This window comes from Pseudoliparis swirei, chromosome 1, assembly GCF_029220125.1.
Source record: "Pseudoliparis swirei isolate HS2019 ecotype Mariana Trench chromosome 1, NWPU_hadal_v1, whole genome shotgun sequence".
Taxonomy (NCBI): domain Eukaryota; kingdom Metazoa; phylum Chordata; class Actinopteri; order Perciformes; family Liparidae; genus Pseudoliparis; species Pseudoliparis swirei.
The window spans coordinates 14,647,678-14,675,640 of NC_079388.1; the positions used below are offsets into that span (position 1 = coordinate 14,647,678).

General features: G+C 45.4%; 1 protein-coding gene across 1 annotated transcript; it reads left to right on the forward strand.

The window, feature by feature from the left end:
- The first annotated feature begins 170 nt into the window (after nucleotides 1–170).
- trit1 (tRNA isopentenyltransferase 1) lies at nucleotides 171–27,779 on the forward strand. The gene is given in 11 exon segments (XM_056416531.1): nucleotides 171–383; nucleotides 8,841–8,981; nucleotides 11,897–11,995; nucleotides 12,556–12,713; nucleotides 14,114–14,256; nucleotides 14,361–14,472; nucleotides 17,863–17,975; nucleotides 18,395–18,472; nucleotides 25,584–25,693; nucleotides 26,411–26,528; nucleotides 27,010–27,779. Coding segments are annotated over 11 exon segments (1,449 nt in total). The 3' UTR covers nucleotides 27,174–27,779.
- The last annotated feature ends 184 nt before the right edge of the window (nucleotides 27,780–27,963 follow it).

Consider the following 27,963-nt stretch of genomic DNA (forward strand, 5'->3'; position numbering starts at 1 on the left):
CCATTTATATGTAATTTTAATAATGCGTTAATAACACAACTGCAGCAAATAAGGAATAAGTCACATCCGGCACTTCATCGACCGGTATTGATCCTGTTCAGTTAACGTTGCAAAGCTGCCTGTTGCCTAGTAACGGAAACCCACCTCTCGCCTCCCCGCTCGTACTGCGCATGCGCGCTTCCGTCAGCTGTCCGCGCCGGTGCTGAGCGGAGGGAAGCTGCAACATGGCGGCGTCCGTTGGCAGCTTGCGGCGCGTCGTTAAGCGAGCGACGGTCCCGGCTTTGGTGGTGGTTCTGGGGGCCACCGGCACCGGGAAGTCCAAGCTGGCGATCGAGATCGGGAAGCGACTTCAGGGAGAGATAGTCGGCGCCGACTCCATGCAGGTAGGAAGACAGGAGGAGAGGAGGAAAGGGGGGAAAGAGTCCTTGATATGGCAGACATAATGCTCTGTAAGACAGTAAAATAAGTCGAGTAAAGCGGAATAAAGTCACCTGCTGCTCCGCTGAACGAACGCAGACTCGCATACAAAGCGAGCAGACCGTCGGATGACTCTTTCTGCACGAGGGGTTTGCATTTAGCTAATTTAGCTAAGTGGCTAACACTTTAAAATGCGACCGTTCCTCGACCAGGAGCACGAGACGCTTCTCGGATAACCTCCTAAATACATGCAAGTCTGTCTTTGCTGTGCGAGATAGTCCAGCGCAATGCTGAAGCTGATCTCTAATAATAAGAAACTGATTATATAATATACTTAAAACTGAAATGTCCACAGGGATGGATAGTATAGATATTTAACTTCAATATAATGCTTAAAAAATAGGAATAAAATGCACTCTACTTTATAAGCCATTGGTGGTGACTACAAAGTGTATTGATCATTAATAAAATGAGGAAATACATTGCAATAAATAGTATATTTACCTATGTATTACCGTATATCTATATGCAGATATCAGCAACGTGGAATTCAGTTGCCGCTGAGACAAATAGATATTTACCAGAAGGTGTAAACGTTTCTTTTTCGTCAACTTTCAAATAAAAAGCACGTTGCAAATAATTGTTCCAGTAATCATTATAATACTCTAAGTGTTATGTAACAGTCATTATTTCCCATCCTGTAATAAAGCATCTTGGCCCTGAGCTAATTAAAGCAACGTATCAGTGAAGAGACGGTATGGATCATAACGTTGACATGTTGTCGCAAAGTTATTGATTCGTTCTGTCTTTTATTGCTAATCTATTTTGCAATAAAACAAGACACATAATCAACAGGAAGTAGTTAAAGGTTTACATGATGAGCAGTGCGATCTCGGAGATGGATGGCAATAGGTACCTTTTATTGAAATCCCAAGGATGTGTGTGTGTGTGTCTGTGTGTCAACAAAGTGACATAATAAATGAGAGAAAAAAAACTCAGGCTTGTTCCGCTCCTTCCTTTTAACCCAGCCCTCTCTTTTGGTTCTCGGGCTCTGTTGCCACAGCAACCACAGGGCACGCACACAAAAGAACAGGCTGGACACAGGTTTGAGTCTGGGTCACACCAGAGTGGACACACACACACACACACACACACACACACACACATCCAAATCGGCCAGCACTGATTCTTCTTGACTGCCGAATTCATCGCACCGAGTCGTCTTTTCGTCACCTTGCTCCTCGTGTGTGTGTGTGTGTGTGTGTGTGTGTGTGTGTGTGTGTGTGTGTGTGTGTGTGTGTGTGTGTGTGTGTGTGTGTGTGTGTGTGTGTGTCCCTGAGGATCCGTGGGGTGGGTGGTGGTGGGGGGGCGCCTCCTCTTCCAGCAGTCGACTGGTTTAGCGTAAACTGGGTTACGCTAATAGCATTTCAGCCCAGAATATCTCAACGACCGGCAGCATCCCCGGTGGAGGGGAGCGGTGGCCTAGTTACGGCACGGCAGCTCCGGCCTATCTCCACAATCCCTGGCCTTGTTGCCGCCCTCCCGTTGGTGTGTGTGACAGCGAGAGAGAGAGAGACATGGAAAGAGACTGCCTATGTGGGAATGTGGCTGTGTGTAGGCTAGAGCGGGCCTGTGTTGTCTCTGGGATAGGAAACAGTCTGGTCTTGTTTGGGAGAAGGCAGCATTGTGCTGAGCCGCCGCACATTCAGCGCCGCGCTGCGCCGGCCCTGCAGCTGATAGTGAATGGGCACGTTGTGACCACTGGGAAGTGGCCTATTGTCCCGGGGAGAATCGGTTCCCACACTCCCCAACACTGCTATTGTGTTATCAACCTCCCGACCCCCCCCCCCTCCCTCCCTGCCCCCCCCTCGCCCCCCGGACCATGCCCTCAACCCACAGTTCATTGGACCTGCAGGGGGATATTGTTCACTCATTCAAATGAACATGCTATCTATGACACACACACACACACACACACACTCGGCTGTGCTGTCAGTGAATGAGGCACTGCCAAGTAGTGTAAAACCCATGGTTCCCAAATTGGGGGTTCAGGTACCAGCGGGGGGTGGGCAGAGGCGGGGGGGGGGCTTCCCTTTTAGACGCTTCCAGTAAAAAGAAACCGTTTTCTCTCACTCCTCTCCGAGTTAGAATTATGGGACACATTCAGTGCGTTTACATGATGGTATAATTCGAATCTTGCTTTAGTCGGACTATGCTATCTTTTGGGGGATCTGCTGTTATCCCAATATACATGGCAGTGAGTAATTCGAATCATTGGCCTTTGAAAGCATGTCATATCCGATACGATAGGTGGCGCTGTTTTCATTACAACTCGTGGTGATACAGCCATTTCCGCTTGACCTCTTCACCACTACCAACCAACAACAACAACATCAACATTTCGAGAAAGATGGCGAACAGAGAGCAAGGCGAAGCTACATCCCTCTACTATTCTTGCATGATGTTAATAGTGACATTATCGTCTCTTTCGTCTCTTTCGACTTCCGGGTCACGACATGGGAGGGAGGGGGGAGGAGGGCGGCGGGATCTCAAGCATGCGCAAAGACGCAAAGTCCAGTTCCTAATCCAATTCACCGTTACATGCCGCGATAGTCGAATTATCAACCGGATCGGATCGAGTTATCCAGGGTGTTAATCGGATCGTAGTCGGACCGCACATAGTCGAACATGTTTACATGAAACGGATAATTCGATTTCAGTCCGACTAAGCCAGTTATTCGAATGCATGTAAACACGGTCAATGTGAGCGTGTTTAGAAGAGCCGGGCGATCTGGACAAAATGTTCTATCGCCATAAAGGTCATTTTATATCTTGATACATCACAATGTGACATGTGCCACGAATTTAAAGTATATATGAAATAACTACGAGTATTTCCTCATTTGAGCGAGACCTAATGCGTATGTTTATTTAGTATTTACAACGTGCTTAAATAAGCTATTTATAAGGAAAAAAACGTCAAACATGGCAACAAAGGCAGACAATCTGGGGGGCTTGTTGTTTTGTGGCGGGTGTGAGAGGAATTGGCCCCCGAGCGCCAGGAAACCCGTCACGTGTCTTGACCCTCAACAGTCCCGTAAAGAAAGTGAAGGAGGACGTCTTGTAAAAACACAAAGGGGCCGATTTGCCTTTCGAGTCGTACATTTTGAAATTTGGTGTATAGCCGGAGGATTTGACCGCTGCGGGGGGGGGGGGGGTTATTCTTTCAAAGGTTGCGCTTATTATTGTCCAGAGGTTGTTATGCACCAACGCCAACTGCTTATCTGCGTATTAAACACATCCCACTCTCAAAGTCTGTGCCGCTATGTGTTATATCTCGCTCGCAATCATCATCCTCCATCTCCTCTCTCTCTCTCTCTCCGTCTCTCTCTCTGTCTGGTGTTGCTATGACCTGTCTGGGCTTTGACGTATATGTTTGTATTGTAACTCGGGCGATGTCGCCTGCCACATCCGATTTATGATGCATCTTTTTTATTTATTTTTATAATCTAAGCCCACGTGAAAAAACGAGGGCTGATTAACTCTTTAGTTGTGTGTGTGTGTGTGTGTCTGTAAATGTGCAGTCTGCGGGTGTGGTGATGCAGTAAAGCAGCGAGGTAGAGGAGGATGGAGGATGAAGAGGAGGAGGAGTGGGGGGTGGGGGGAGAGGAGAACAACGCCATGAATGATTTATTAGTCTGGCATTACTGGGCCGTTCCCCACCGAGAGAGGAGAGGAAGATGGAGGGATACGTTGTTGAAGGATGGTGCCGTGAGGGGAAAGGATGGAAGGGGTGAAAGAAGAAGAGATAAAATAGGCGGAGAGGTATTCCGCCGCCTGGGTAATTGATTCAGAGGGAAGGGGACAGATACAGAGTTTGGGGGGGGGGGGATAATCTGGACCCCAGTCACCTGACTACACACCACTCTGCAGAAGTGTTTTTACAAACCTTTCAACATTTTGGGAATTCTTTTTTTTCTTCTTTCAGCTACTATTTCTTTTAAAATATATATTTTAAAAAAGAATTCCAGTCGACCCGATGCCTGTAAACGCCTCACGCTGCCGCGGTTAAACAAACGCGGTTAAACTCACGCGGTTAAACTCACGCGGTTAAACTCACGCGGTTAAACAAACGCGGTTAAACAAACGCGGTTAAACAAACGCGGTTAAACACACGCGGTTAAACACACGCGGTTAAACTCACGCGGTTAAACACACGCGGTTAAACTCACGCGGTTAAACACACGCGGTTATACACTCCCCCCGCTAACGCTCCACGGTGAACCGTCCCGGTTGGCTAGATAACGACACCGACGACTCACGGTAACAGAGGTTTGCATTCGTTTACATTATGGTGCGTTCAAGCTCTATTTGGTAAACACAAGGATTACTAATTAGAGGGTGTTCGCCCCGAAGTTGGGGACAACTTGGATCCGGACTCACTCGCTTAAGGTGGACTGACCTTTTTAAGGTGGAATTACCGTTTTTTTTTAAGGTGGGCCAGCTCTTCTGATTTTTGTCACAACGCCTCCCATCTTCTGTTTCCAGTCTTTGTGCTAAGCTAAGCTAACCGTCCGCTCGAGGTAGCTTCATAGCTAACGGCCAGATACGAGGTTTCTGGTTTTAATATTCTCGGCTGAGAGCGAGAAGATGAACAGGCAGCGGAGGAGAGAACTGCATGTGGTCATCTCGCCGACACTCAATCGGTTCAGTCCTCGACATCTGGACCCCGAAGTAATGACAGATGAGGAGCGTAACGTTTCAGATCTTTTTCATGGCGCGTTGTGGTCACCTTGAGTCACACGTCTCCGGTCCGTTTCAACCATGAAACACTGGAGGAAACCTCTGAAAGAACCGCTTCATCCCCCCCTTTTTAAAATCTCTGAATATTATTCCATGTCTCCGTGACTTTTTGCTCTCTCCGTCTCTTTTCTCTCCCTCTTTTATTTATATATATCCTCACCCCTCTCCGTCTCTCTTGCCCTCGTTCTTTCATTCCCCTCCTCCTCCCTCCCCCCGCTCCCTCTTCCTTCCTTATTTATGTGGCAGAGGAACAGCTGTCTCGTGCAGGGCGTAAGGTTGGCCAGGCAGGCCGGCTCCGCAGAGCTGGAACACTGAGCTCATTGTCGCACACACACACGCACACACACACACAGAGACACACACAGAGACACACACGCACACACACACACACACACACACAGAGACACACAGTCACATCCATTCACGTCCGTTTTAAAAGCGAGACGGGAAGGAGAAGGTCTCCATTGAAGTCTGTGGCCGTGATGACGTGGGCGATTTAGAACAGCGCTTCATTTCCTCAGCAACTTTTTAGAAAAACTCTCCGAACACTTCCTCGAGAAACTTTCATTGAGCATGAAATGACATAAACACCATAAGATTAGAACATGTATAAACTCCCCCTCCCCACACACACACAGGTAGAATATCCGAGCGCCTAGAAATGAAGTGCATTTTCTAGTTTAGTCCTTTTAGATTTGTTGTTGTTGTTGTTGTTGTTGTAAGCTTTGATTCCTTGCATGTCTGAGCTTCAACATCACGGCAACCTGTAGCTCATTTCCACCCCCAGTCCTCCTCCTCTTCCTCATTTGCAGCTCCCTCCTCCAAATCATATGTTCTCCTCAAATCTTCTACTCAAGTGGCTCTTTAAAAAAATTAATCCAGATTTTTACTCTCCATGGTCTTCCTCTGCTCTCTCTCTCTCTCTCTCTCTCTCTCCCCTTGTCCTCGTTACAGCAAAAAATTAAACTGAGGAGAAAGGAGGAGAGTGAAAGAGCAAACGGCCGTTTTACAACCCAAAAAAAGTTCTTGGGTAATTTTTACTTTCCAAGGAACTAAAATTTTACTGCGGCACATAAGACTGAAAACGACTCGGCAGTAAATGATCTGTTGAGTGTTTGATTTATTTATAACCGCCGTAAAAACAATAAAAAGAAACTACTTTACTTTCTACCGCTCTCTCTTTGTCTCGCTCTCTCTCTCTCTCTCTCTCTCTCTCTCTCTCTTTGTCTCTCGTCGCCTTTAAAGATAAATCGAGAAAAGCCGAGAGCAAAACTTTAACTTTCGACGTTATCAAATGAAGAAACGCGATCAATACGAGAGCTCCTTGTTTTATGAATGAAGTTGAAGCAGCGGCGCTCTCTGTGTGTGTGTGTGTGTGTGTGTTTTAAAAAATCTTTTTTTCAGAAGGAAAGCATTTGTCTTTCTACGTGCACACGCACACCAATCGGATCCCAACCTCCGTCCCCGAGCGTCTCCATCTGTCTTCTCCTCTCCGTCCTCCAGCGACCCGTCACTCCGTTTCTCTCGCCCGTACAGTCTGCGCGAGCGAGGAAGAGGAGCGAGGAAGAGGAGCGGGTCGGTCGTCGATGATGTGTGCGCGAATCTGTCAGGGAGCGTCCTGTCCTCTTTCATAAGCACGCGGCGCTCTCCTCTCTCTCGTCCTCTCCGGTGCTTTAAAAAAATAATAAGAGTCTCTTCCAAGCCTTCATTTCATCTCCTTCATCTGTCCATCCATGCATCCCATCCCATGGCTGACGGAGGGGGAGGGGGAGGAGGTGTCGTGCAGAGACGTCGTGAATAATTTATCCGGCTGGGTTATTCTGCCCCGCTACGCTGGTGAAGTACACACACACACACACACACCTGCACCAAGGATGTGATCAATAGCGTGCTACCGCTGTATCGATCAGCCGCTGTATCGTTGCTCGTGGGGTCAAGCGGTCTGTAATTTAGTTTCTTTGAACTACGAGAGCGAGGCGACGGGAAGACGCTCCGATGAGCCTCCGCGGAACATAATACTCCCGTAGCTAAAAAAAACAAAACAAAAACGAAGACGATATCCGTCCGACCGTCTTCCTCGCGCTCACACACCGTCCTCCCGATGCTGCGTTCACGCCGTGGGCGACACTCACTTTAATTTGTTTCCCGCGCTCCAATGAAGCGAAGCGTACGCCAGTCGTACGCTTTTGCTTCAACTTGCCGACAATGAAGTTTCGTTGCTTTTTTCTCTCATAACTGACGGGGGAAAAAATGACACTCAAATGTGTTTTGAAAAGACATTTCACTTCATGTCTGTGAGGCCCGAATGAAAAACTGTTAATAACACAAAAGATAAAGCTAAATGACCTCTTAAATTCTTCGTCTTTTTTTTTTAAGACGGACAATAACTTTCAATTCTTTCGATTCTGCCGCAAAAAATTGCAACTTTAGCCGACAGGTTATATTAATTATAAGTAATGAGCTGATGTAGTGTCACGAGTTGATTTAAAACTAACTCAAATGTAAAGTTTTGGGGGGGGAAAGCCGTTTTTATGCGTTTGTTTTTGGCGGCCCCGGTGGACAAAGGCGGTAGTGTTTCCGAGCGTGTTCCCGCCCCAGAGGTCTTCCTGCCTCCCATCGTCCCGGTCGCTGTGGGAGAACTTTTTCGGGAACGGAAATCATGAGTTGTAGTCAAGAATGACTTCATTCTTTCAAGAAAAAAGTATTACTGCTTATAATCAAAGGCTGTATTTTCCGACTCTGGATTACTGAACAATAGGCCGCTTCAATATGCTCATTTTTTTTTTTTCAGGGTTCATTCACCCTGCTGGGAAAATTGTTTGAAGTTTTTCGACTCGTAAAGTTTTCTTGGCTCATTCACACGCACACACACACACGGTTGGCAATAGACTACACACAGATGCCGTGCTGAGGACGGGGTCATTAGAGACGTTGATCATTTTGCCCTCTACTTTGTGAGTGCGATGGATTGACACACTTTTATATTTCCCTGTAACTTTTCTTTTCAAACGTGTGAACACAGTTTTAAACACTTCATAATCTCCAATTACATTTTTTTCTTCTCCCCCCCGGCTTTGTGTTTATTATTTTCTTGACCTACAACGGCCCCAATATTGCGTTGCACTGTAAAAGCAATACCCCAAAAAGACGAGTTAGAAAGTCCTCTGCATCTGGAGACACGCTTTCAAAACTTTCCACATCTGACTCACTGTGTGTGTCAGTGTGTGTGTGAATATTTTGGCGGACTACAGTATACGACACCCGGCTGTCAAATTCCACGTGGGAGCCCCCCCCCCTCCTCCTCCTTCTAAATGATGATAAAAATGGACAGAGGAGGCGTGTCGGTCAGAGTCGTTTCACATTGACGACAAACGGCGCTCCTCATTTCTTCCTCCATAACAGCCAGATGCTGACATTGATAAATACACACACACACACACACACACAGACACACACAGATTTCAATCTCCTGCCCGATTTGTTTTATGGATGCTCTTTGTGTTCCGGTGATTCACGCTCTCCGTGACGAACAACGTGTCGGAGTGCGTTGCCGTTGAGTATTAAACGTAGACGCGTCTGTAATGTGACCGCTCATAAATGTATGTGTTTTTCATTCTCAGGTGTACCAGGGCCTCGACATCATCACCAACAAGGTGACGGCGGAGGAGCGCGCCCAGTGCAGACATCACATGATCGGCTTCGTGGACCCGCTGGCCAGCGGCTACACGGTGGTGGACTTCAGGAACAAAGCCCTGGCTCTCATATCCTTTCTTTTTTTTCCTTCTTTTTCCTTCCTGGAAAACGTGTGAAAGCAGAGGGGCAATATTTCCCGTAACACCTCTCCGCCGCTGTCGCATCGCCCCCTCCCAGGTGTGTGTGTGTGTGTGAGAAAATGAGACGATCTGCCAGGTCCTCGTTTTGTCGGCGTGTCTCGCTGCAGATGTTGCTCTGAAAATGAGAAGAGCGATGGAGAGATCACAAGAGACGGTATTTATAGAGAAACACACATACTCTCACACACACACACACACACACACACACACACACACACTTTGGGCAGTCACACCCTCCCGCAGACACCGGCAGTCACACAGATGTGTAGAGGAGAGGCGATAACTAGAGACGGTATTAATAGATCGTGGAAGGCGGCACACACACACACACACACACACACACACACACACACACACACACTTCTCACACGGGGCTGCGGGAGCTCCAGGAATAGGCTCAGAGCATCGCGAGCTCGCTGGTGGGAAGAGAGATGAGAGAGATGGAAAGAGATCAGTAGGAAGAGGCGGAGGGTTTTAAACTGTAGAGCAGGAAACGGAGACGTGTGTGTGTGTGTGTGTGTGTGTGTGTGTGTGTGTGTGTGTGTGTGTGTGTGTGTGTGTGTGTGTGTGTGTGTGTGTGTGTGTGTGTGTGTGTGTGTGTGTGTGTGTGTGTGTGTGTGTGTGTGTGTGTGTGTGTGTGTGTGTACTAGTTGGAGAAGACTGACAAGCTTGAGAAGTTCAAAGACGCAGGACCTAATGGCGCATCATCAGCCATCACTCAACATGCCGTTCACATAAACTCTCTCACCCCCGCTTCTCTTCCTCCTTTTATTGCTCTCAGCCTCTTTCTGTTTTCCCTCCCTCGAATTTTCCTCACGGCTTGTCAGCAATCCTCGCTCTCTCTCTCTCTCTCCCCCCTCATCTTCTGCTCAGTGATGCAGCTCATTCTGCTGTGTGTGTGTGTGTAAAAAAGAGAGAGAGGAGGCGAGTGATGATGGCCGATGAGCCTTTACCTTGTTCGAGAGGTTATTTGATTATCTCCTGAGTTAGGGAAGGTGGGCGAGGGAGGAGGACGCAGAAAGGAAAGGTGCAAGAGGAGAGCAGATGCGACAGAAAAGGAGGAGAGTGAGGGAAGTAGGGTGTGGCGGGCCGGCTGTCTGAGAGCGGGAGGGTCTTTCTGAAATTCTACTATTGATAGATTTGAGTTTATTTGGGAGGCGAACCAAACTGTTAGGGGGTGTGGAGTTTGTGTCATTTATTATTTAAATCATCAATTAGTAATTTATTCAGTTTATTTTGAAAAATGAACACCAGAACCTTCCAGGCGCTCATGTTCACATCTATAAATTGTTTTTTGTCTGACGAACGGTTCAAAACTCAAATATATTTATTTTTTATTATAAGACGGTGATTCTCAACCTGGTGGTCACAGGGTGGGTCAGAGGGGTCGTGAGACGGTCAGCCCGTAATCAATAATTATCGTATCATCGGAATCCCTTTGGTCGTGTCTTACCGTTGCATTAATGTTTTATTACATTTTTTCAAGACTTTATTTAGTGATTTATTGGTGATTTTTAGACAGGGATTTAATATACAATGTATTTAGCACCCCGGCTCTGCAGTTTTAATAAATATATATATATATATATTTACTGTGTATATGTATATATATATATTTATATTTACATTTATTAATTTTGTTTATATATATATTTATGAGTGGATAAAATGTTCAGGGGTTGAAATCTTAAAAGAGATTTATTTTATAGCACTAATAACACCTGCAATTTTCCTACTGTGGGACCAATAAAGGAATATCTAATTTAATAGAAATCTAAACGTTCAAAGGTCATGACGCCACATCGTATCCCAAAGTTTTGTTTCTTTAATACATTGTTTCATGACTTTTATTCTTCAATGTGAGCCTGACTTCCTCTAATTGTTTTGGTTCTTTTTTAATTATTGATTTTTAGCCCGTTATTTTAAATACAATGTGCATTTAAATACAATTTGCAGGCTTTGCAGTTTTAATCAATACATAAATATATACAGGACTGTCTCAGAAAATTAGAATATTGTGATAAAGTTCTTTATTTTCTGTAATGCAATTAAAAAAACAAATGTCATGCATTCTGGATTCATTACAAATCAACTGAAATATTGCAAGCCTTTTATTCTTTTAATATTGCTGATTATGGCTTACAGCTTAAGAAAACTCTAAAATCCTATCTCATAAAATTTTAATATTTCCTCAGACCAAGTAAAAAAAAAGATTTATAACAGCTGAGTGTTTGTCAAGGCTCAGGAAACCCTTGTAGGTGTTTCGAGTTAATTAGACAATTCAAGTGATTTGTTTAATACCCTACTAGTATACTTTTTCATGATATTCTAATATTTAGAGATAGGATATTTGAGTTTTCTTAAGCTGTAAACCATAATCAGCAATAAATCAGAATGAAAGGCTTGCAATATTTCAGTTGATTTGTAATGAATCCAGAATGCATGACATTTTTGTTTTTTTAATTGCATTACAGAAAATAAAGAACTTCATCACAATATTCTAATTTTCTGAGACAGTCCTGTATATATATATTTTTTTGTGGAATAGTTAAGTGATACTAAAGTTGCTTTTTTTGGGTGAAATTTAGGGTAGTTTAACCTATTCAGGAGTTGATGGGGGGGGGGATTGGGAATCAATTTATAGGCGGAGTCGTCGTATGCAATTGACTAAAATTTGTCCGTCAGGCTCTCACAATGAGAAGGAATCTAAACCGCCTGGAGTTGCATTAACGCCGTGAATGTAAAGTGTTATTTAAATGTGGCGCAATTATGCAAAACACAGATGCAACAGTGATGATGTAGATTAAATGTGTGGATCAGTTTCCTCCTTGACGCCCTCCAACATCAACGACATGCACGGCAGAAACAAGCTGCCGGTCGTTGTCGGAGGAACAAACTATTACATCGAGTCTCTGCTGTGGAAAGTCCTGCTGAATACAGCGGTGAGTCCAACTCGTCTTCTCTGCTCCCTCTGGCTCCGTTTATCTCCTTTTGTTTTCATTTCCTACTTTTCACTTTGTGATAACGTATTTTTAATAAGGTGTTTAAATTAATTGAACTTCTAAGTCCTACTTCATCACTTTTTTAAAGGGCCGACCAAAAGCACTGCTCTAACGGGACGTTTTGAATTGTCTTAAAGGGCCAGCGTTGATTTAGGATTTGGTGGCATCTAGCGGTTTGGTTGATTTGTCCCTTCTGGGTTACTGTAGACATGGCGGTCGACATGACCTGCTCACTAGGAAGATATAAAAAGCTCAAATTTAAGGAAACGATACTAGCAATAGAGGCCAATAGATCCCCTCTATGTGCTACACACTGGCCCTTTAAGGATGTGAGAGTACAAGTTAAGGGTCCTGATTAACAATGAGCAGCCAAAAAAAACCGATTGTAACCCTCGTTACAAACTATTTATAAGAGCTGCTGGAACTCATTCTGTTTGATCATGAGGGCCCAAGAGGAGGATTTCAATGTTGTCATTTAAACATAATGTGTTTCGCTGCAGCAGGAGATCGAGGCGCCGGCGGACGGAGGAGACGAGGCTCCAAACAGGAAGTTGGCGCTGGAGAAACTGGGAGGAGCCGAGTTACATAAACGACTGGCGGAGGTCGACCCCGGAATGGCGGCCATGTTGCACCCCAATGACAAACGCAAAATAGCCAGGTGATACAGCGGGTAAACTAACTTCTGTACTAAGACACCACAAGCTTGGGTATATAATATGTGTATGTATATATATATTTGTGTATGTATATATATACAGGACTGTCTCAGAAAATTAGAATATTGTGATAAAGTTCTTTATTTTCTGTAATGCAATTAAAAAAACAAAAATGTCATGCATTCTGGATTCATTACAAATCAACTGAAATATTGCAAGCCTTTTATTCCTTTAATATTGCTGATTATGGCTTACAGCTTAAGAAAACTCTAAAATCCTATCTCATAAAATTTTAATATTTCCTCAGACCAAGTAAAAAAAAAGATTTATAACAGCTGAGTGTTTGTCAAGGCTCAGGAAACCCTTGCAGGTGTTTCGAGTTAATTAGACAATTCAAGTGATTTGTTTAATACCCTACTAGTATACTTTTTCATGATATTCTAATATTTAGAGATAGGATATTTGAGTTTTCTTAAGCTGTAAGCCATAATCAGCAATATTAAAAGAATAAAAGGCTTGCAATATTTCAGTTGATTTGTAATGAATCCAGAATGCATGACATTTTTGTTTTTTAATTGCATTACAGAAAATAAAGAACTTCATCACAATATTCTAATTTTCTGAGACAGTCCTGTATATGTGTATATATATGTGTATGTATATGTGTATGTATATATATATATGTGTATGTATATATATATATATGTGTATGTATATATGTATATATATACATATATATATGTGTATATATATATATATGTGTATGTATATATATGTGTGTGTATATATATATATACACATATATATATATATATGTACGTGTAGCTCAAGATATTGTCGAGTTATCTCGTGTTTTATTCGAGGGGCTGTGTCTCAGGCTGACAGTCACACTGTATGGCCTCCACACTGACATGTCGAGTGCCTGTGTATACACACACAACACACACACACACACACACACACGCTTGACGAGTAGCAGCCAGCGCAGTCTGCTGAGCAGGTTAGGTTACCCCGCTCCTCTCGAGGCCACAGGGATCATCTCTTCTCCGTCACCGAGGCCGACGGGTCTGGATGTGAATCCCAACGAGTCCAAAGTCAGCCGTGTGATTTATACTGCCAGTTGGTTTTCTGTCTCCCCCCCCCATCCCTCCCTCCCTCCCCCTCGTCTCATCTTTTGAATTTGTTTCCGCCGCCGTGTTAATCATTGAGACGTCAACCCAGACTTTTCATTTACTCTGGATTTAATGGATGAGTGGATGTTAAACTCCTCTCGGTTCCCCCGCCGAGGCCCGACGCACACGGGCCGGGACGTGGACTCACGGGGATCACAGGAATTCGTTTTTTTTGTCGTTTTCACCACAACAAGCCCCTGCTTGTTTGTGTGTTTGATTGTTGTCCACAGGAGTCTTCAAATCCACGAGGAGACGGGCGTCTCCCACACCCGCTGGCTGGAGGAGCAGCGGGGCCAGGAGGGGGCCGATGGGCTGGGGGGCCCGCTGAGATACCCAGACCCCTGCATCTTCTGGCTGCACGCCGACATGGCGGGTGTGTTCCCGTTACCGGGCCCCGTTGCTACGGGAGCTTTCGGCGCTGCGTGATTTAACGTCTCATGGACGGCCGGTGTTTAATTTCTCCCGTCCCCCCCGCAGCTCTAGACAAGCGGTTGGACGCTCGCGTAGACGACATGCTGTCCGCCGGACTCGTAGAGGAGCTCAGAGACTTCCACGTCCGCCACAACGAGCAGAAGCTCCGGGACGACAGGTGACGAGCACGACCACGTCAAGTGGAAAGGTTCCCGATTTTAAATATCAAACGCACAGAATCTAACTTCTAAAAGTAGCTAGGTGGCGTAATGTGTCGAGCCCCCGGTCCCACCACGAGGAACGAGAGTAGAAGAAGAAAAAAGGTGCAGAGGGTCAGCCGAGCGTCCCCCGCTGTGTTTCAGTGCTCTCTAAACGTTGTGACACACGATGTCGCCGGAATAACAATTAACTTGATCGGACATTTGTGATGTTGTTATTCATCACCTCGTCGAGTCCGTTCACAACGCGTGTCGGAGGCTGTATTGACTTTAAATGAGATGATCAGTCTCGGGGAAATCCAACGTTATCATGATGAGTTCAAATGCTATCTTGAAAAAAAGAAACTTTAATAAATACATATACAGTAATTAGAGAGATAATTATGACGTGTTTAACTTCTCATTTTTTTGCTTCCAATAAAAAATAATCATTTATTGGAAGCAAATTATTTGATGTAATTTATTTCCTAATTCATTTATTCAAATTATAATTTTTTTATGTAAAAAGCCCCTACAGATGACTATAACAAAGCAAAAGGATGACCATTTTTTACATTTTTTGTTTCAATTATCTTTTGGGGAAATTCTCGCCGTCAATGATGGTTCTCAGAAAGAAAAGCATCCGCTCTGTCGTCACGGTTACCGAGCGCGAAGAGGACGCCGCCGCAGAAACAAGTTCACGATCCCGTAATGAACGCCGCAGACGCTCAGCGACGGGAGGGAAGAGGAGCGACCCGTTACTCATTTCTCCTCGACAGGTCACTCTGCTCTGTTGGCCGCCGCCTCCCGGAGGCCCCGCAGGCCCATTTCTAGACTCAGACCGCACTGGCGCGAGTTTGGGTTCAGCCGGGGTGGATCGGACTGATATTTCTTCAGGATGTCCAGAGATTTATTAATAATTGCAGAGATGAGCTCCAACGGGGGGAGTCTGGCGTCCGCCCGCCGATCACCGAGTGGCGCCGCGGCGGTCCGATCGAGACGCTCCTGGAAGATAACGTTAATATACCGTATTATATTTGGTCCCCAAGTTGTCCCTGGCGTTCTCCTTCACGGACCGCTAGTTTCCCGCACTCTCGAGGGGGGGGGTGGTGACGCGTGGAGGTTACCGCAACGATGCGTGACTTTAGCTTCTGATTGGTTTAGCCCCCCCCCCCCCCTCCGTTTCAATAAGAATGATTCTGTACGCAACAGGAACCGCGTGTGAACGTGTACGTGGGCTTCACCGACGGCCGGATATTGAACGCCGCTGTGTGCGTCGGTGCTGGCAGCAGATATTGATATTGTGTGATGGGGTGTGGCTGGAGGAGGGGGGGGGGGTTGATGCATTGATGGAACGGAGCCAAGGAAGCTGCCAATTCTCTTCTTTCGTGCCTCCTTTCTTTCATCACCCCATCCCACCTTTTGCACTCCTCCTCCTCCCCTCTGTCTTCCTCCATCTCTGCCCACTATTGCCCGCTCAGCAATCCGATCATCCGAGCACTTTGCCAACCCCCCTCCCTCATTTGGTTCTCTCTCTCTCTCTCTCTCTCTCTCTCTCTCTCTCTCTCTCCTTCTTCACCCTCTTGTCTCCTTCTCCATCTGCAGCTGGCTGCTGCGGCCAGACATCAAGGTCAAATCTCTCCCTCCCTTTCCTCCGCCTCTCTATTTTCTCCCTCCATTGACTCCACGTTTCCTGTGCTCCGTTGCTATTCTCAAATTTCTGTCTCTGCCCGTCTAGCCAGATTTATTTTTGTTATTTCCTCCTCTAGTTTCTGTTGCGAGTGTTTAAAAAAAAAATATTTCCGAGAATCTGAAACGGAGACCGAATTTGATTAATAAAAAAAAAGTAAATATGCGAGTCGGTCCAAAGAAAAGTTTACAGATTTCCAGTGTGAGGACTTTTTGAATATTCGGCATCTGCCAAACCGTGCATCATTACGTCAATGAGAAAAAACAAAGATCATTAACTGTGCAGATCATAAAATCATTGCAATTATTAGCACTTTTAATATTTATTAGGGATGCACACGGGGATATGAGTGGGTAATGGGCTCCGGCTATAATCAAACTGCATCTGTTTCATTCCCCTGATATGTGAGCTCCATTCATAAATCAATTTGGAAATCATAAGGAAAAGAAATATCAGATTCAGACTTTATCAAACAGAGGCCTCAGGCTGAGGAGCTGCGGTATAGTTACTCTCTTAGTTCATGGGGCAGTGAGCGTATTGACGCCGGCTGCTACCAGTGAAGTTATGGATCTTATGAAGAGTGCACGAGAAATGAAAAGTGTGATTTTCATAGAGTGAGTTTCATATACATTAAAAAAATGTCGACCACCGTTGTTCCGCTCACCTGGACCCCCCCCCCCCCACACAAACACACACACACACACACACTGTCATCACGACCTCCAGCGTCTACAGAAATAAACGCTGACGCGGGTGCCTCTTTAAACTGGAACAAAATTATAGAAGGACGCATTATGTTTTAGTGGCGGGGGGAAAAACATCGACTCTCTTCGCCATCAGAAAAGGTTCAGGGCCTTGAAATGAACAGGCGCACCAATTGTGGAGCAATTACTGGGATTTAAATGTCCAAAAAGAACCAGGCGGCAACGCCGAAATGAGGGTGACGGTGACGGTGAGAGGAGGAGGAGAAGTGAGTCACCACAATGTGCGTCTGGAAATGTCACGTTAGAGACGGAAACTAATGGATAAAAACTACATTTTTTATTGATTGATGAAGTTGACTCTCCTCTCCTCTTCTCTCATCTTCTCCTCTTCTCTCATCTTCTCCTCTTCTCTCATCCTCTCTCCTCTCCTCTCATCCTCTCTCCTCTTCTCTCATCTTCTCTCCTCTCATCCTCTCTCCTCTTCTCTTCTCCTCTTCTCTCATCCTCTCTCCTCTCCTCTCTCTCTCCTCTCTCCTCTCTCCTCTTCTCTCCTCTTCTCCTCTCATCCCCTCTCCTCTCCTCTTCTCTCATCCTCTCTCCTCTTCTCTCATCCTCTCTCCTCTCATCCTCTCTCATCTCTCCTCTCCTCTCTCCTCTCTCTCTCTCTCTCTCTTCTCTCCTCTTCTCTCATCCTATCCTCTCTCCTCTTCTCTCATCTTCTCCTCTCCTCTCATCCCCTCTTCTCTCCTCTTCTCTCATCTTCTTCTCTCATCTTCTCATCTTATCTCTCCTCTCTTCTCTCATCTTCTCCTCTCCTCTTCTCTCATCTTCTCTCCTATCCTCTCTCCTCTTCTCTCATCTTCTCCTCTCATCCCCTCTTCTCTCCTCTTCTTCTCTCATCTCCTCTCCTCTTCTCTCATCTCCTCATCTTATCTCTCCTCTCCTCTCATCATCTCCTCTCCTCCTCTCCTCTCCAGTCAGAACTACCAACATGGGATTTTCCAGTCCATCGGCTTCAAGGAGTTTCACAATTACCTGACCGCTCCTGAAGGCATCACGCAGCAGGAGAAAGACGCGCTGCGAGACAAAGGTCAGAGAAACACTCAGTCACAAAGATGGATTCAGGGTCACCGGTTGGTTGACTGGTTGGATTCAGAGTCACCGGTTGGTTGACGAGATGGATTCAGGGTCACCGGTTGGTTAGTGGTTGGATTCGGGGTCACCGGTTGGTTGACGAGATGGATTCAGGGTCACCGGTTGGTTAGTGGTTGGATTCGGGGTCACCGGTTGGTTAGTGGTTGGATTCAGAGTCACCGGTTGGTTGACGAGATGGATTCAGGGTCACCGGTTGGTTAGTGGTTGGATTCAGGGTCACCGGTTGGTTGACGAGATGGATTCAGGGTCACCGGTTGGTTAGTGGTTGGATTCGGGGTCACCGGTTGGTTGACTGGTTCAACCAGAAGAATCCACTCCGTGACGTTTCTCCCGCCTCCTTTAAACTCTCTCCAGGTGTCGAAGCCTTGAAGATCGCCACGAGACGCTACGCCCGCAAACAGAATAAATGGGTCCGTAACCGCTTCCTTAAACGTGAGTACCCTTCACCATGTGTGTGTGTGAGAGAGTGTGTGTGTGTGTGTGTGTGTGTGTGTGTGTGCCCCCAGTTCCTTCGCAATCAGCACTCTCTTTAACAAGATGAGATTCATGCACTTCATTAGCAGCACGCTAAGCCTCTCATGTGTGTGTGTGTGTGTGTGTGTGTTCATGTGTCTGTGTGCACAGCAGGATTGGAGCTTACTCTCAATTTCACTACTCATCACACTCCATGATTAAAAAACAAATGTTGACGAAAAATATTACAAAAGTGTATTTTTTTGTTTCTCGTCTCTTTTTAATCGGTAGATACAAATCGCACCACTTTGGCTTCAACGTGTGTTTATTCCTCTTCTCCTCGCTCTCGTCCCTCAGGATTCATCTTTGAATGAAACGGCGTGCGTCCACTTTCATACTTCACATCGCTGCAGGAATAATAACGTGAACATCTAGCACGGCTCGACTTCCTCAGAAATAATATACATATATAGATACATATATATGTATCTATATACGTATATGTGTATATGTATATATATATGTATCTATATACGTACATATATGTATATGTATATATACGTACATATATATATGTATATATATATGTGTGTGTATATACAGGACTGTCTCAGAAAATTAGAATATTGTGATGAAGTTCTTTATTTTCTGTAATGCAATTAAATAAACAAAAATGTCATGCATTCTGGATTCATTACAAATCAACTGAAATATTGCAAGCCTTTTATTCTGATTTATTGCTGATTATGGTTTACAGCTTAAGAAAACTCAAATATCCTATCTCTAAATATTAGAATATCATGAAAAAGTATACTAGTAGGGTATTAAACAAATCACTTGAATTGTCTAATTAACTCGAAACACCTGCAAGGGTTTCCTGAGCCTTGACAAACACTCAGCTGTTATAAATCTTTTTTTTACTTGGTCTGAGGAAATATTAAAATTTTATGAGATAGGATTTTAGAGTTTTCTTAAGCTGTAAGCCATAATCAGCAATATTAAAAGAATAAAAGGCTTGCAATATTTCAGTTGATTTGTAATGAATCCAGAATGCATGACATTTTTGTTTTTTTAATTGCATTACAGAAAATAAAGAACTTTATCACAATATTCTAATTTTCTGAGACAGTCCTGTATATATAGATGTGTATATATATGTATGTACAGTATATATATGTATAGATGTGTATATATGTACAGTATATATATGTATATACATATATATATAGATGTGTGTGTATATATATACACTACCGTTCAAAAGTTTGGGATCACCCAGACAATTTCGTGTTTTCCATGAAAACTCACACTTTTATTTATCAAATGAGTTGCAAAATGTATAGAAAATATAGTCAAGACATTGACAAGGTTAGAAATAATGATTTGTATTTGAAGTATTAATTTTTTTCTTCAAACTTTGCTTTCGTCAAAGAATGCTCCTTTTGCAGCAATTACAGCATTGCAGACCTTTGGCATTCTAGCTGTTAATTTGTTGAGGTAATCTGTTGAAATGTCACCCCACGCTTCCTGAAGCACCTCCACAAGTTGGATTGGCTTGATGGGCACTTCTTGCGGACCATACGGTCAAGCTGCTCCCACAACAGCTCAATGGGGTTGAGATCTGGTGACTGTGCTGGCCACTCCATTACAGACAGCATACCAGCTGCCTGCTTCTTCCCTCAATAGTTCTTGCACAATGTGGAGGTGTGCTTTGGGTCATTGTCCTGTTGGAGGAGGAAATTGGCTCCAATCAAGCACTGCCCACAGGGTATGGCATGGCGTTGCAAAATGGAGTGATAGCCTTCCTTATTTAAAATCCCTTTTACCTGGTACAAATCTCCCACTTTACCAGCACCAAAGCAGCCCCAGACCATCACATTACCTCCACCCTGCTTGACAGATGGTGTCAGGCACTCTTCCAGCATCTTTTCACCTGTTCTGCGTCTCACAAATGTTCTTCTGTGTGATCCAAACACCTCAAACTTGGATTCATCTGTCCATAACACCTTTTTCCAATCTTCCTCTGTCCAATGCCTGTGTTCTTTTGCCCATACCAATCTTTTCTTATTATTGGCCAGTCTCAGATATGGCTTTTTCTTTGCCACTCTGCCTAGAAGGCCAGCATCCCGGAGTCGCCTCTTCACTGTCGATGTTGACACTGGCGTTTTGCGGGTACCATTTAAAGAAGCTGCCAGTTGAGGACCTGTGAGGCGTCTATTTCTCAAACTAGAGACTCTAATGTACTTGTCTTCTTGCTGAGTTGTGCATCGGTGCCTCCCACTTCTCTTTCTGCTCTGGTTAGAGCCCGTTTGTGCTGTTCTCTGAAGGGAGTAGTACACACCGCTGTAGGACATTTTCAGTTTCTTTGCAATTTCTCGCATGGAATAGCCTTCATTTCTAAGAACAAGAATAGACTGGCGAGTTTCACATGAAAGTTCTTTTTTTCTGGCCATTTTGAGAGTCTTCTCGAACCCACAAATGTGATGCTCCAGATAATCAACTAGCTCAAAGGAAGGCCAGTTGTATAGCTTATATCTCCAGCATAACTGTTTTCAGCTGTGCTAACATAATTGCACAAGGGTTTTCAAGGGTTTTCTAATCAGATATTAGTCTTCTAAGGCGATTAGCAAACACAATGTACCATTAGAACACTGGAGTGATCGTTGATGGAAATGGGCCTCTATACACCAATGGAGATATTTCATTAAAAACAAGACGTTTCCACCTAGAATAGTCATTTACCACATTAACAATGTAGAGAGGGTATTTCTGATTGATTTAAATGTTATCTTCATTGAAAAAAACAGTGATTTTCTTTGAAAAATAAGGACATTTCTAAGTGATCCCAAACTTTTGAACGGTAGTGTATGTACAGTATATATACACACTTTTATGTTTCATATACATTTTCCGACTGTTATCTGCAAAGATCTGGCCGGATAGTAGAGCTGGAAAGAAAACATGCAAATGGTCGTCAGGGGGAAACAACAACAACAACATAGTGTGTTGTCAACCTGGGTTGAATGTGCTTTTTACTTCATAAAGTTGTTTTTTTCGGCTGCTTTACCCCCAACAGACGTTCCTCCAGCTGCAGGCCGTGTTTCACAAATCTATGCATGCGTGTGTGTGTATGGTGTGTGTGTGCGTGTGTGTGTCAGACAGCCTTGAGCCCACGGTTTTGCTCTTAAACCACCGCTCGTCCCACCTTTTCGGTCTGCGTCGTCTTGTGTTCACCTCGCTCCCCTCGCTGTGACTGCTGACCTCTTTTTTTTTCGGTTTCGTCTGAGCCCACACACACTCGGACACACACACACACACTCACACAGATGCCAGCGGGCCTCAGCTGAGCGGGCTAATCTCTTGAAGCATTACAGAGCTGCTGGGAATTTGCCCCCGACCACACAAACCCGGGCAGGGAGGGGGGGGGGGTCGCCGGGGGCTACGAGGACCAGCCCGAGCGCACCAGAGACCAGTGGGTCAAAGGCAAAGACAAATTGGACGTGACGGCGGGCCTCAGCCAGGCCAGCCGGTCGGGTAGAGGAGCGAGGCGATTACCCCGAGAGCGGCGTGCATGCGTAAGTCCCCGTGCCTCGGAGGCTCACGAGTTTATCCCAGTTTTCCACTTCACAGATTTTTCCGCCGGTGAGGGAGCAGTTTGGCGTTCGGCGTCTTAAATACTTTTCGGGCCGGATGCGTGGTCCTTGATGGACTTAACTTTGGTCGCCGTGGGGGATTTAAGCAGCAGGTCAGCCGGTGCAAATTAAATCAAGCTTAATTTGTCTTGACTTTTTTAAATTTTTTAAAGTGCATCTGTGTGCCGGGTCTGTACGCTTACAGAACATGGTGTGTGTGTGTGTAGGGGATTGGTTCATTAGTAGATTTAAATACCCATAAGGAGAATGGTAATTTGAGGCTATATTCATGTTAATGAGTGCCACGTTTTACGGGGAGGGTGCCGCCCCCCCCCCAAAACAAGTACACACACACACACACACTGCCTGCAACCAGGATATGCAGGTGAAGTTAGACGGAGGCCTTGTGAGTGTTAAGTAACAGGGGTGTGGGTATCTTTTGAGAGAGAGAGATCTGATGCCTGCAGGGGGGGGGGGGGGGCAACAGGTGTGAGGCGAGTTTACACACCCTCGTTTTCTGGCAAGTGCGATAAGCTTCTATGTACACACACACACACACACACACAAATGCAGCCTCCTGGGGGGACAAAGAGCTCTCCGTCTCCTCCACCAGTTGGAAGGAGGCAGGAGAAGCCGATGAGAATGACTCACGGGGTTAAGAGGGGTGTGTGTGGTGTGTTTCCATGCATTGAAGAGGGAAGGGTCAGGAAAGAGAGAGAGACCTCCATGTTGGATCAGGGTTTCCTCAGATCATTAAAAAGTCGGACGAGGGATTTAATTAGTTATTTTTTCTTCAAATCGCCAAATTTTGCGGACCTTCGATCGATGACATCGATGATCTCACGCGCCTCATTTAACAACATCAAAGCATCCGTTTACTAACTCTCCGTCTCACTCGTCCCGTCTTACTTACTTCCCAAATACACACACACACACGCACACGCGCGTGTGCGCCTTTGCTAAATAAACCTATTAAACATCTCTGTGTCTCCAGGTTGCAGTGAGGATGCTCGTGTTTGGAGAGGAGTGAGACTGCATCGATGAAACTTTAGCTAACGCATGTTTGGATGTAGTTTATCTGTCGCGTACCTCGACTCTCGTTCTGAAATATACAAATTCCTTTTATAATATTTTTCCTAATATATCCAGAGTGAAGGAGAGGAAGGGGGGGGGGGGGGGAGTACAGGGATTCCTTGAACTGTCGGATGAAAGGAATCGTACATTTTGGCCGAAACTACCGAAAATATCCGTGACGTGCTCCTGACCTGCTGCAGAAATGTCAAACGGGAACAACAGAGGAGCGGAGGAGGAGACAAAAAAAGTGGAAGAGGAAGAGGAAGAGGAGAATGAGGAAGGAGGCCTTCGAGTGAATGGAGGGCGGCCAAAGAAACACAGCTGGGGGGGGGGGGGGGGGGGTTTACAGGGATGACGCAGGAAATGACTCCTGGACCGGTTTGTTGTTGCAACAGGTGGACTACTGTTTCCACACACACACACACACACACACTGGCAAGCAGCTGCAGGGCGACAGGAGATGCTATTTCTTGTTGGCAAAGAAATCTCCCTTGTGTGTTGAAAGGCAACGCTTGCAGTGTGTGTGTGTGTGTGTGTGTGTGTGTGTGTGTGTGTGTGTGTGTGTGTGTGTGTGTGTGTGTGTGTGTGTGTGTGTGTGTGTGTGTGTGTGTGTGTGTGTGTGTGTGTGTGTGTGTGTGTGTGTGTGTGTGTGTGTGTGTGTGTGGACCACCCTGCTCTTTGTCCCCTATTTTTTAAGTTTCTTATCAAACCGCTGTTTACCACCGAGTGGATTAGAAGGCATACATTTCACCAGAACCCCACACTAGAAGAATGGTGTGGGAGGGGGGGTCCATCCAGCATCTGGCAACCCACCACACAAGATCTCCCTCTCTCTCTGTCTCTCTCTCTCTTTCTATTTAGCACTCGGCCCCAGTGGGAGGCTGGCACTGCACAAGGGAATTGTGGGAGGACGCCGGTGTTGAAAGAGATAAAAGAACAAAGTAATGAGAGAGAGAGAGGGAGAGAGAGAGAGAACAGGAGGGAGGCTAGAGAGGTGAAGTATTTATTAGAGCCCCTCAAGGAGAGAGAGCTCCGCGTCTGGTATAGGTATGCCAGGTGACGCTCGGCGCCGCCACCTGCCCGCCATTGTGCCACCATCACAAAAGACCTGACACACACACACACACACACACGCAGACAGACAGACGGTAAGCACACCAGGGGAAACCGGAGTCTTTGATTAACAGTCGGTGGCGTTTAAAAAAAAAAAGAGAAGAAGAAGAAGAAAACCAGAGGAATCAAATCGGCCGTGTAGACGCACACAGGCCGGACGCCGTCTGGGGACGCACACGCACACGGGCCGGGAGGCGCAGGAGGCGCGGCGACGCCGCCAGAGCAGACGTCTTTGTGTGTGTTTCTGTTTATTTTTGCCGCTGTCAGCAACTCTGTTGAGCAACGGGGGGAAGAAAAAAAAATGAATGCGACGCATCACAAAGTAGATTAAAGCCATCGGTGGAGCGGCAGCGTGGCCGACACACACGAGGCCAGAGCGAGCGGGGCGCGGCTGCGTGAGACACACACACACACACACACACACACACACGCACGCGCGCGGCAGACAGTCGGAGTCTTTTGGCCGTCTGCTGCCCTCGTTCAGTCTGAGTGGAGCGGATTAAGAGTCTTCCGGGTTCATGGGGTTCACTCACAGGATGCCGTCGCTACACATTTAGATGCAACTGCAGATGAAAATATGCAGATTTCCTTTCAGTATTTTCCGCGTTGTGGGTTCATGGAGGCGCCCGAGCTTTCAACCTTCTTTAAATCGTGTTTTCTTTAGTCGTTTATAGATTATTTCAAATGACTTTAGCGTGATTTTGCAGTGGCTTGAAGTCAATTTTCTCCAGGAGTTGCGCACGCTTTAATTATCTGAGCGTCCGAGTGTCTTCAATCAATGCAGGGCAGTGGCTCTTGATGGAGGGATGGAGGGAGGTAGAGAGAGAGGGATGGATGGATGGAGGGAGGGAGGGTCCGGTGCTGCTGTTTAATGCTGAGGCCTGACCTGGAGACTGCTGACCGCTGCAAGATAGGAACACAGGGGTGGAGCAGTGGGAGGGGAGAGAGAGAGAGAGAGTGAGTGAAAGCTGAAGCCAGACCGAGAGAGAGAGAGAGACGGTGCACAAGAGAGAAGGGGGGGAGGAAAAGGAGTGAGAGACATTATCGAGCCGGTGTGAGTCAGCGGGTTGCCGGAGCCTCAGGGTGCGGCTCCTCGACTGGACACGTCTCTGATTCCTCTCCGTGAAATGTTTCCTACGACGCGTCGAATACTCGTCTGCTTCCTTCAGGAGAGCTCAACCCCCGTTTCATTTACACTGAAACACGACTTTAAAAAACACATTGTGTGTGTGTGTGTGTTAACCTGTGTGTGTGTGTGTGTGTGTGTGTAGGGCCGGGGCACGGCGTGCCGGCGGTGTACGGTCTGGACGTGACGGACGTGTCGCGGTGGGAGGACTCGGTGCTGACCCCTGCACTGCAGGTCCTGGACAGCCTGAGCAAGGTGCGGCCGCACAGATCCAGACTCCTTTATTTCTTCTTCGTTGCTGTTCTCTGTTTGCGCACCTCTTTGTCTCCCTCTTTACCTCCATTTGTTCCCTTCTTCCTCCATCACAACGCTTGATTACTTTAAATTTGACTTACCTGTCCCTTTTTTTATAACTTTACCTCTAGCTATCTCTCTCTTTTTCTCTCTTTCTTTAGATCAAATTACTTTCATCCTATATATATATATGTATGTACGTATACATATATATATATATGTATTATTTATATATGTATTATTTATATATATATAATATTTATATATATATAATATTTATATACAAAATATATATATATGTATTTATATATTTATATATAATATATATATTAATGTATTATTTATATATATAATATTTATATATAATATATATATACTATTTTTATATATATATAATATATATCATATTTATATATATAATATATATATGTATTTATATATATATAATATATATATGTATTTATATATAAATAATATATATATATATATATATATAGGTAGGTAGGGAGGCGTTTGACCTTCATGGGCTCCTGTAGGTAGGGAGGTGTTTGTAATTTGGTTTCTGTTTAGTTTGTGCCATTGTCACGGCAACAGCCTAATATTAAACTGACAAATACACTTAGTTCACACCACAAGAACACACAAAAAACTAAAAATAACAATTTCCCCATGGATTAGGGGGAGGAGCCAGCTCTTCAGCCAATCAGAGTCGAGGGGGAGCAGCAGAGAAACAAGCGGAGCCGCCACTCGTGTGACTTGTGTGACAAGGTGATCATCGGGGACCTGGAGTGGACAGGTGAGGCCGTCCAATCACAACACAGCATCTCACCACAGCCTGTATTTAGCCATCAAAGTATATATATATTATATTTTTCCAGAATTAATTAGATTCCCCTCTGGCCGAAAAATATTTTGTATCTTCTCCAAAGCAAAGCTGGACGCCACGTGAAGGGTCGTCCATACTCGTCCATGTCGGCGCTATCACTCGTAGCCTGAAGCGGGCATATGTGAAAATATATATATATATATATATATAGGTTCATATGTTAATATGTTAATGTATATATTCATATGTTAATGAGGGTTAAACCTGCTGCTTTGCCTCAAGAGCAGCTGTACGTGAGGCTGGCTGTGTGTTTCCAGAACAACCGGATGGCTTTCACACACACACACACATGCACACGCACACACACACAGCAGAGTCACATTGCAGTCATTGCATCTCACACACGTCTTCGTCGCTCTCTCTCTCTCTGTCTCTCTCTCTGTCCTTGCAGCTCACCTGAAGTCCAAAAAGCATCACCATCACGCGAGGAAGAGGAGAAAGTCGGACTCCGCCGCCTGCGACCAATCGCAGGCCGCCGTGCAACGCGCCTCCCGGGAGTCGCCCCGAGACGGCGAGGCCTCGCGCCAGGAAGAACCCGTCCCGTCTCCAGAGTGACGCGACCCTCTGGACCGCCTGCCTGCAGCTCTCTGCCCTCACAGCCGTCTTACAGGCCTTTGAGCTGAACTTCCTCTTTGAGCTTCTTATTCGCCGGCGTGCCAAGAACAGGACCGACCTCCTCGCTGCAGATGCAGGACTTGATCACTTTTTATAGATGTATAATTTTGTCGGAGATGGGGCGGTTTACCGGTTTCATTACTTGTGTGACTTTCAACCTTTTCCATAAACAAACGCATCCGCTTTCCCCCCCAAAAAATATGCTTTCTTAAGATTTATCATCCCTGACATTAGCAGTAAGAGAGAATATCGGGTTATTTATAATGTTTTGAGTGGAGTAGCTCTTTTTAATTTGGAAACATCCCCCCCACCCCGCTCAAAAAATACATGAACATCCAATGAAGCGGTCGTCTCGCCCCCCCGAGCGGAGACGGAGGAGATCAGGAATATTCAAGGTCCTGGACTCTAAAGTGTAAATGATTCTTTTCTTTGTTGTTATACAAGAAGTTTATTTTTAAATCAACTTTCATCCTGTTGCTGCCTCCTGTTTAAGTTTCTTTGTCTCAAACCGTCTAAACAACGTGTCAATAAACCAGGACGACCTCATCGACGTTGTTTTGTGCCACCGCAGTGAAGAAAGCAGGATTTGTCGACGTCAGCATTTTTTTTCTTTTTTTTTTACCCGACGCTGCACAAAAAAAAACAAGGTGTGCGGCCGCCGCGTTTCCCCGTCATTATGTTGCAGAGCGGCTTAGCTGAGCTCTTGGCGGCGAGGAGGAGGAGGAGATGG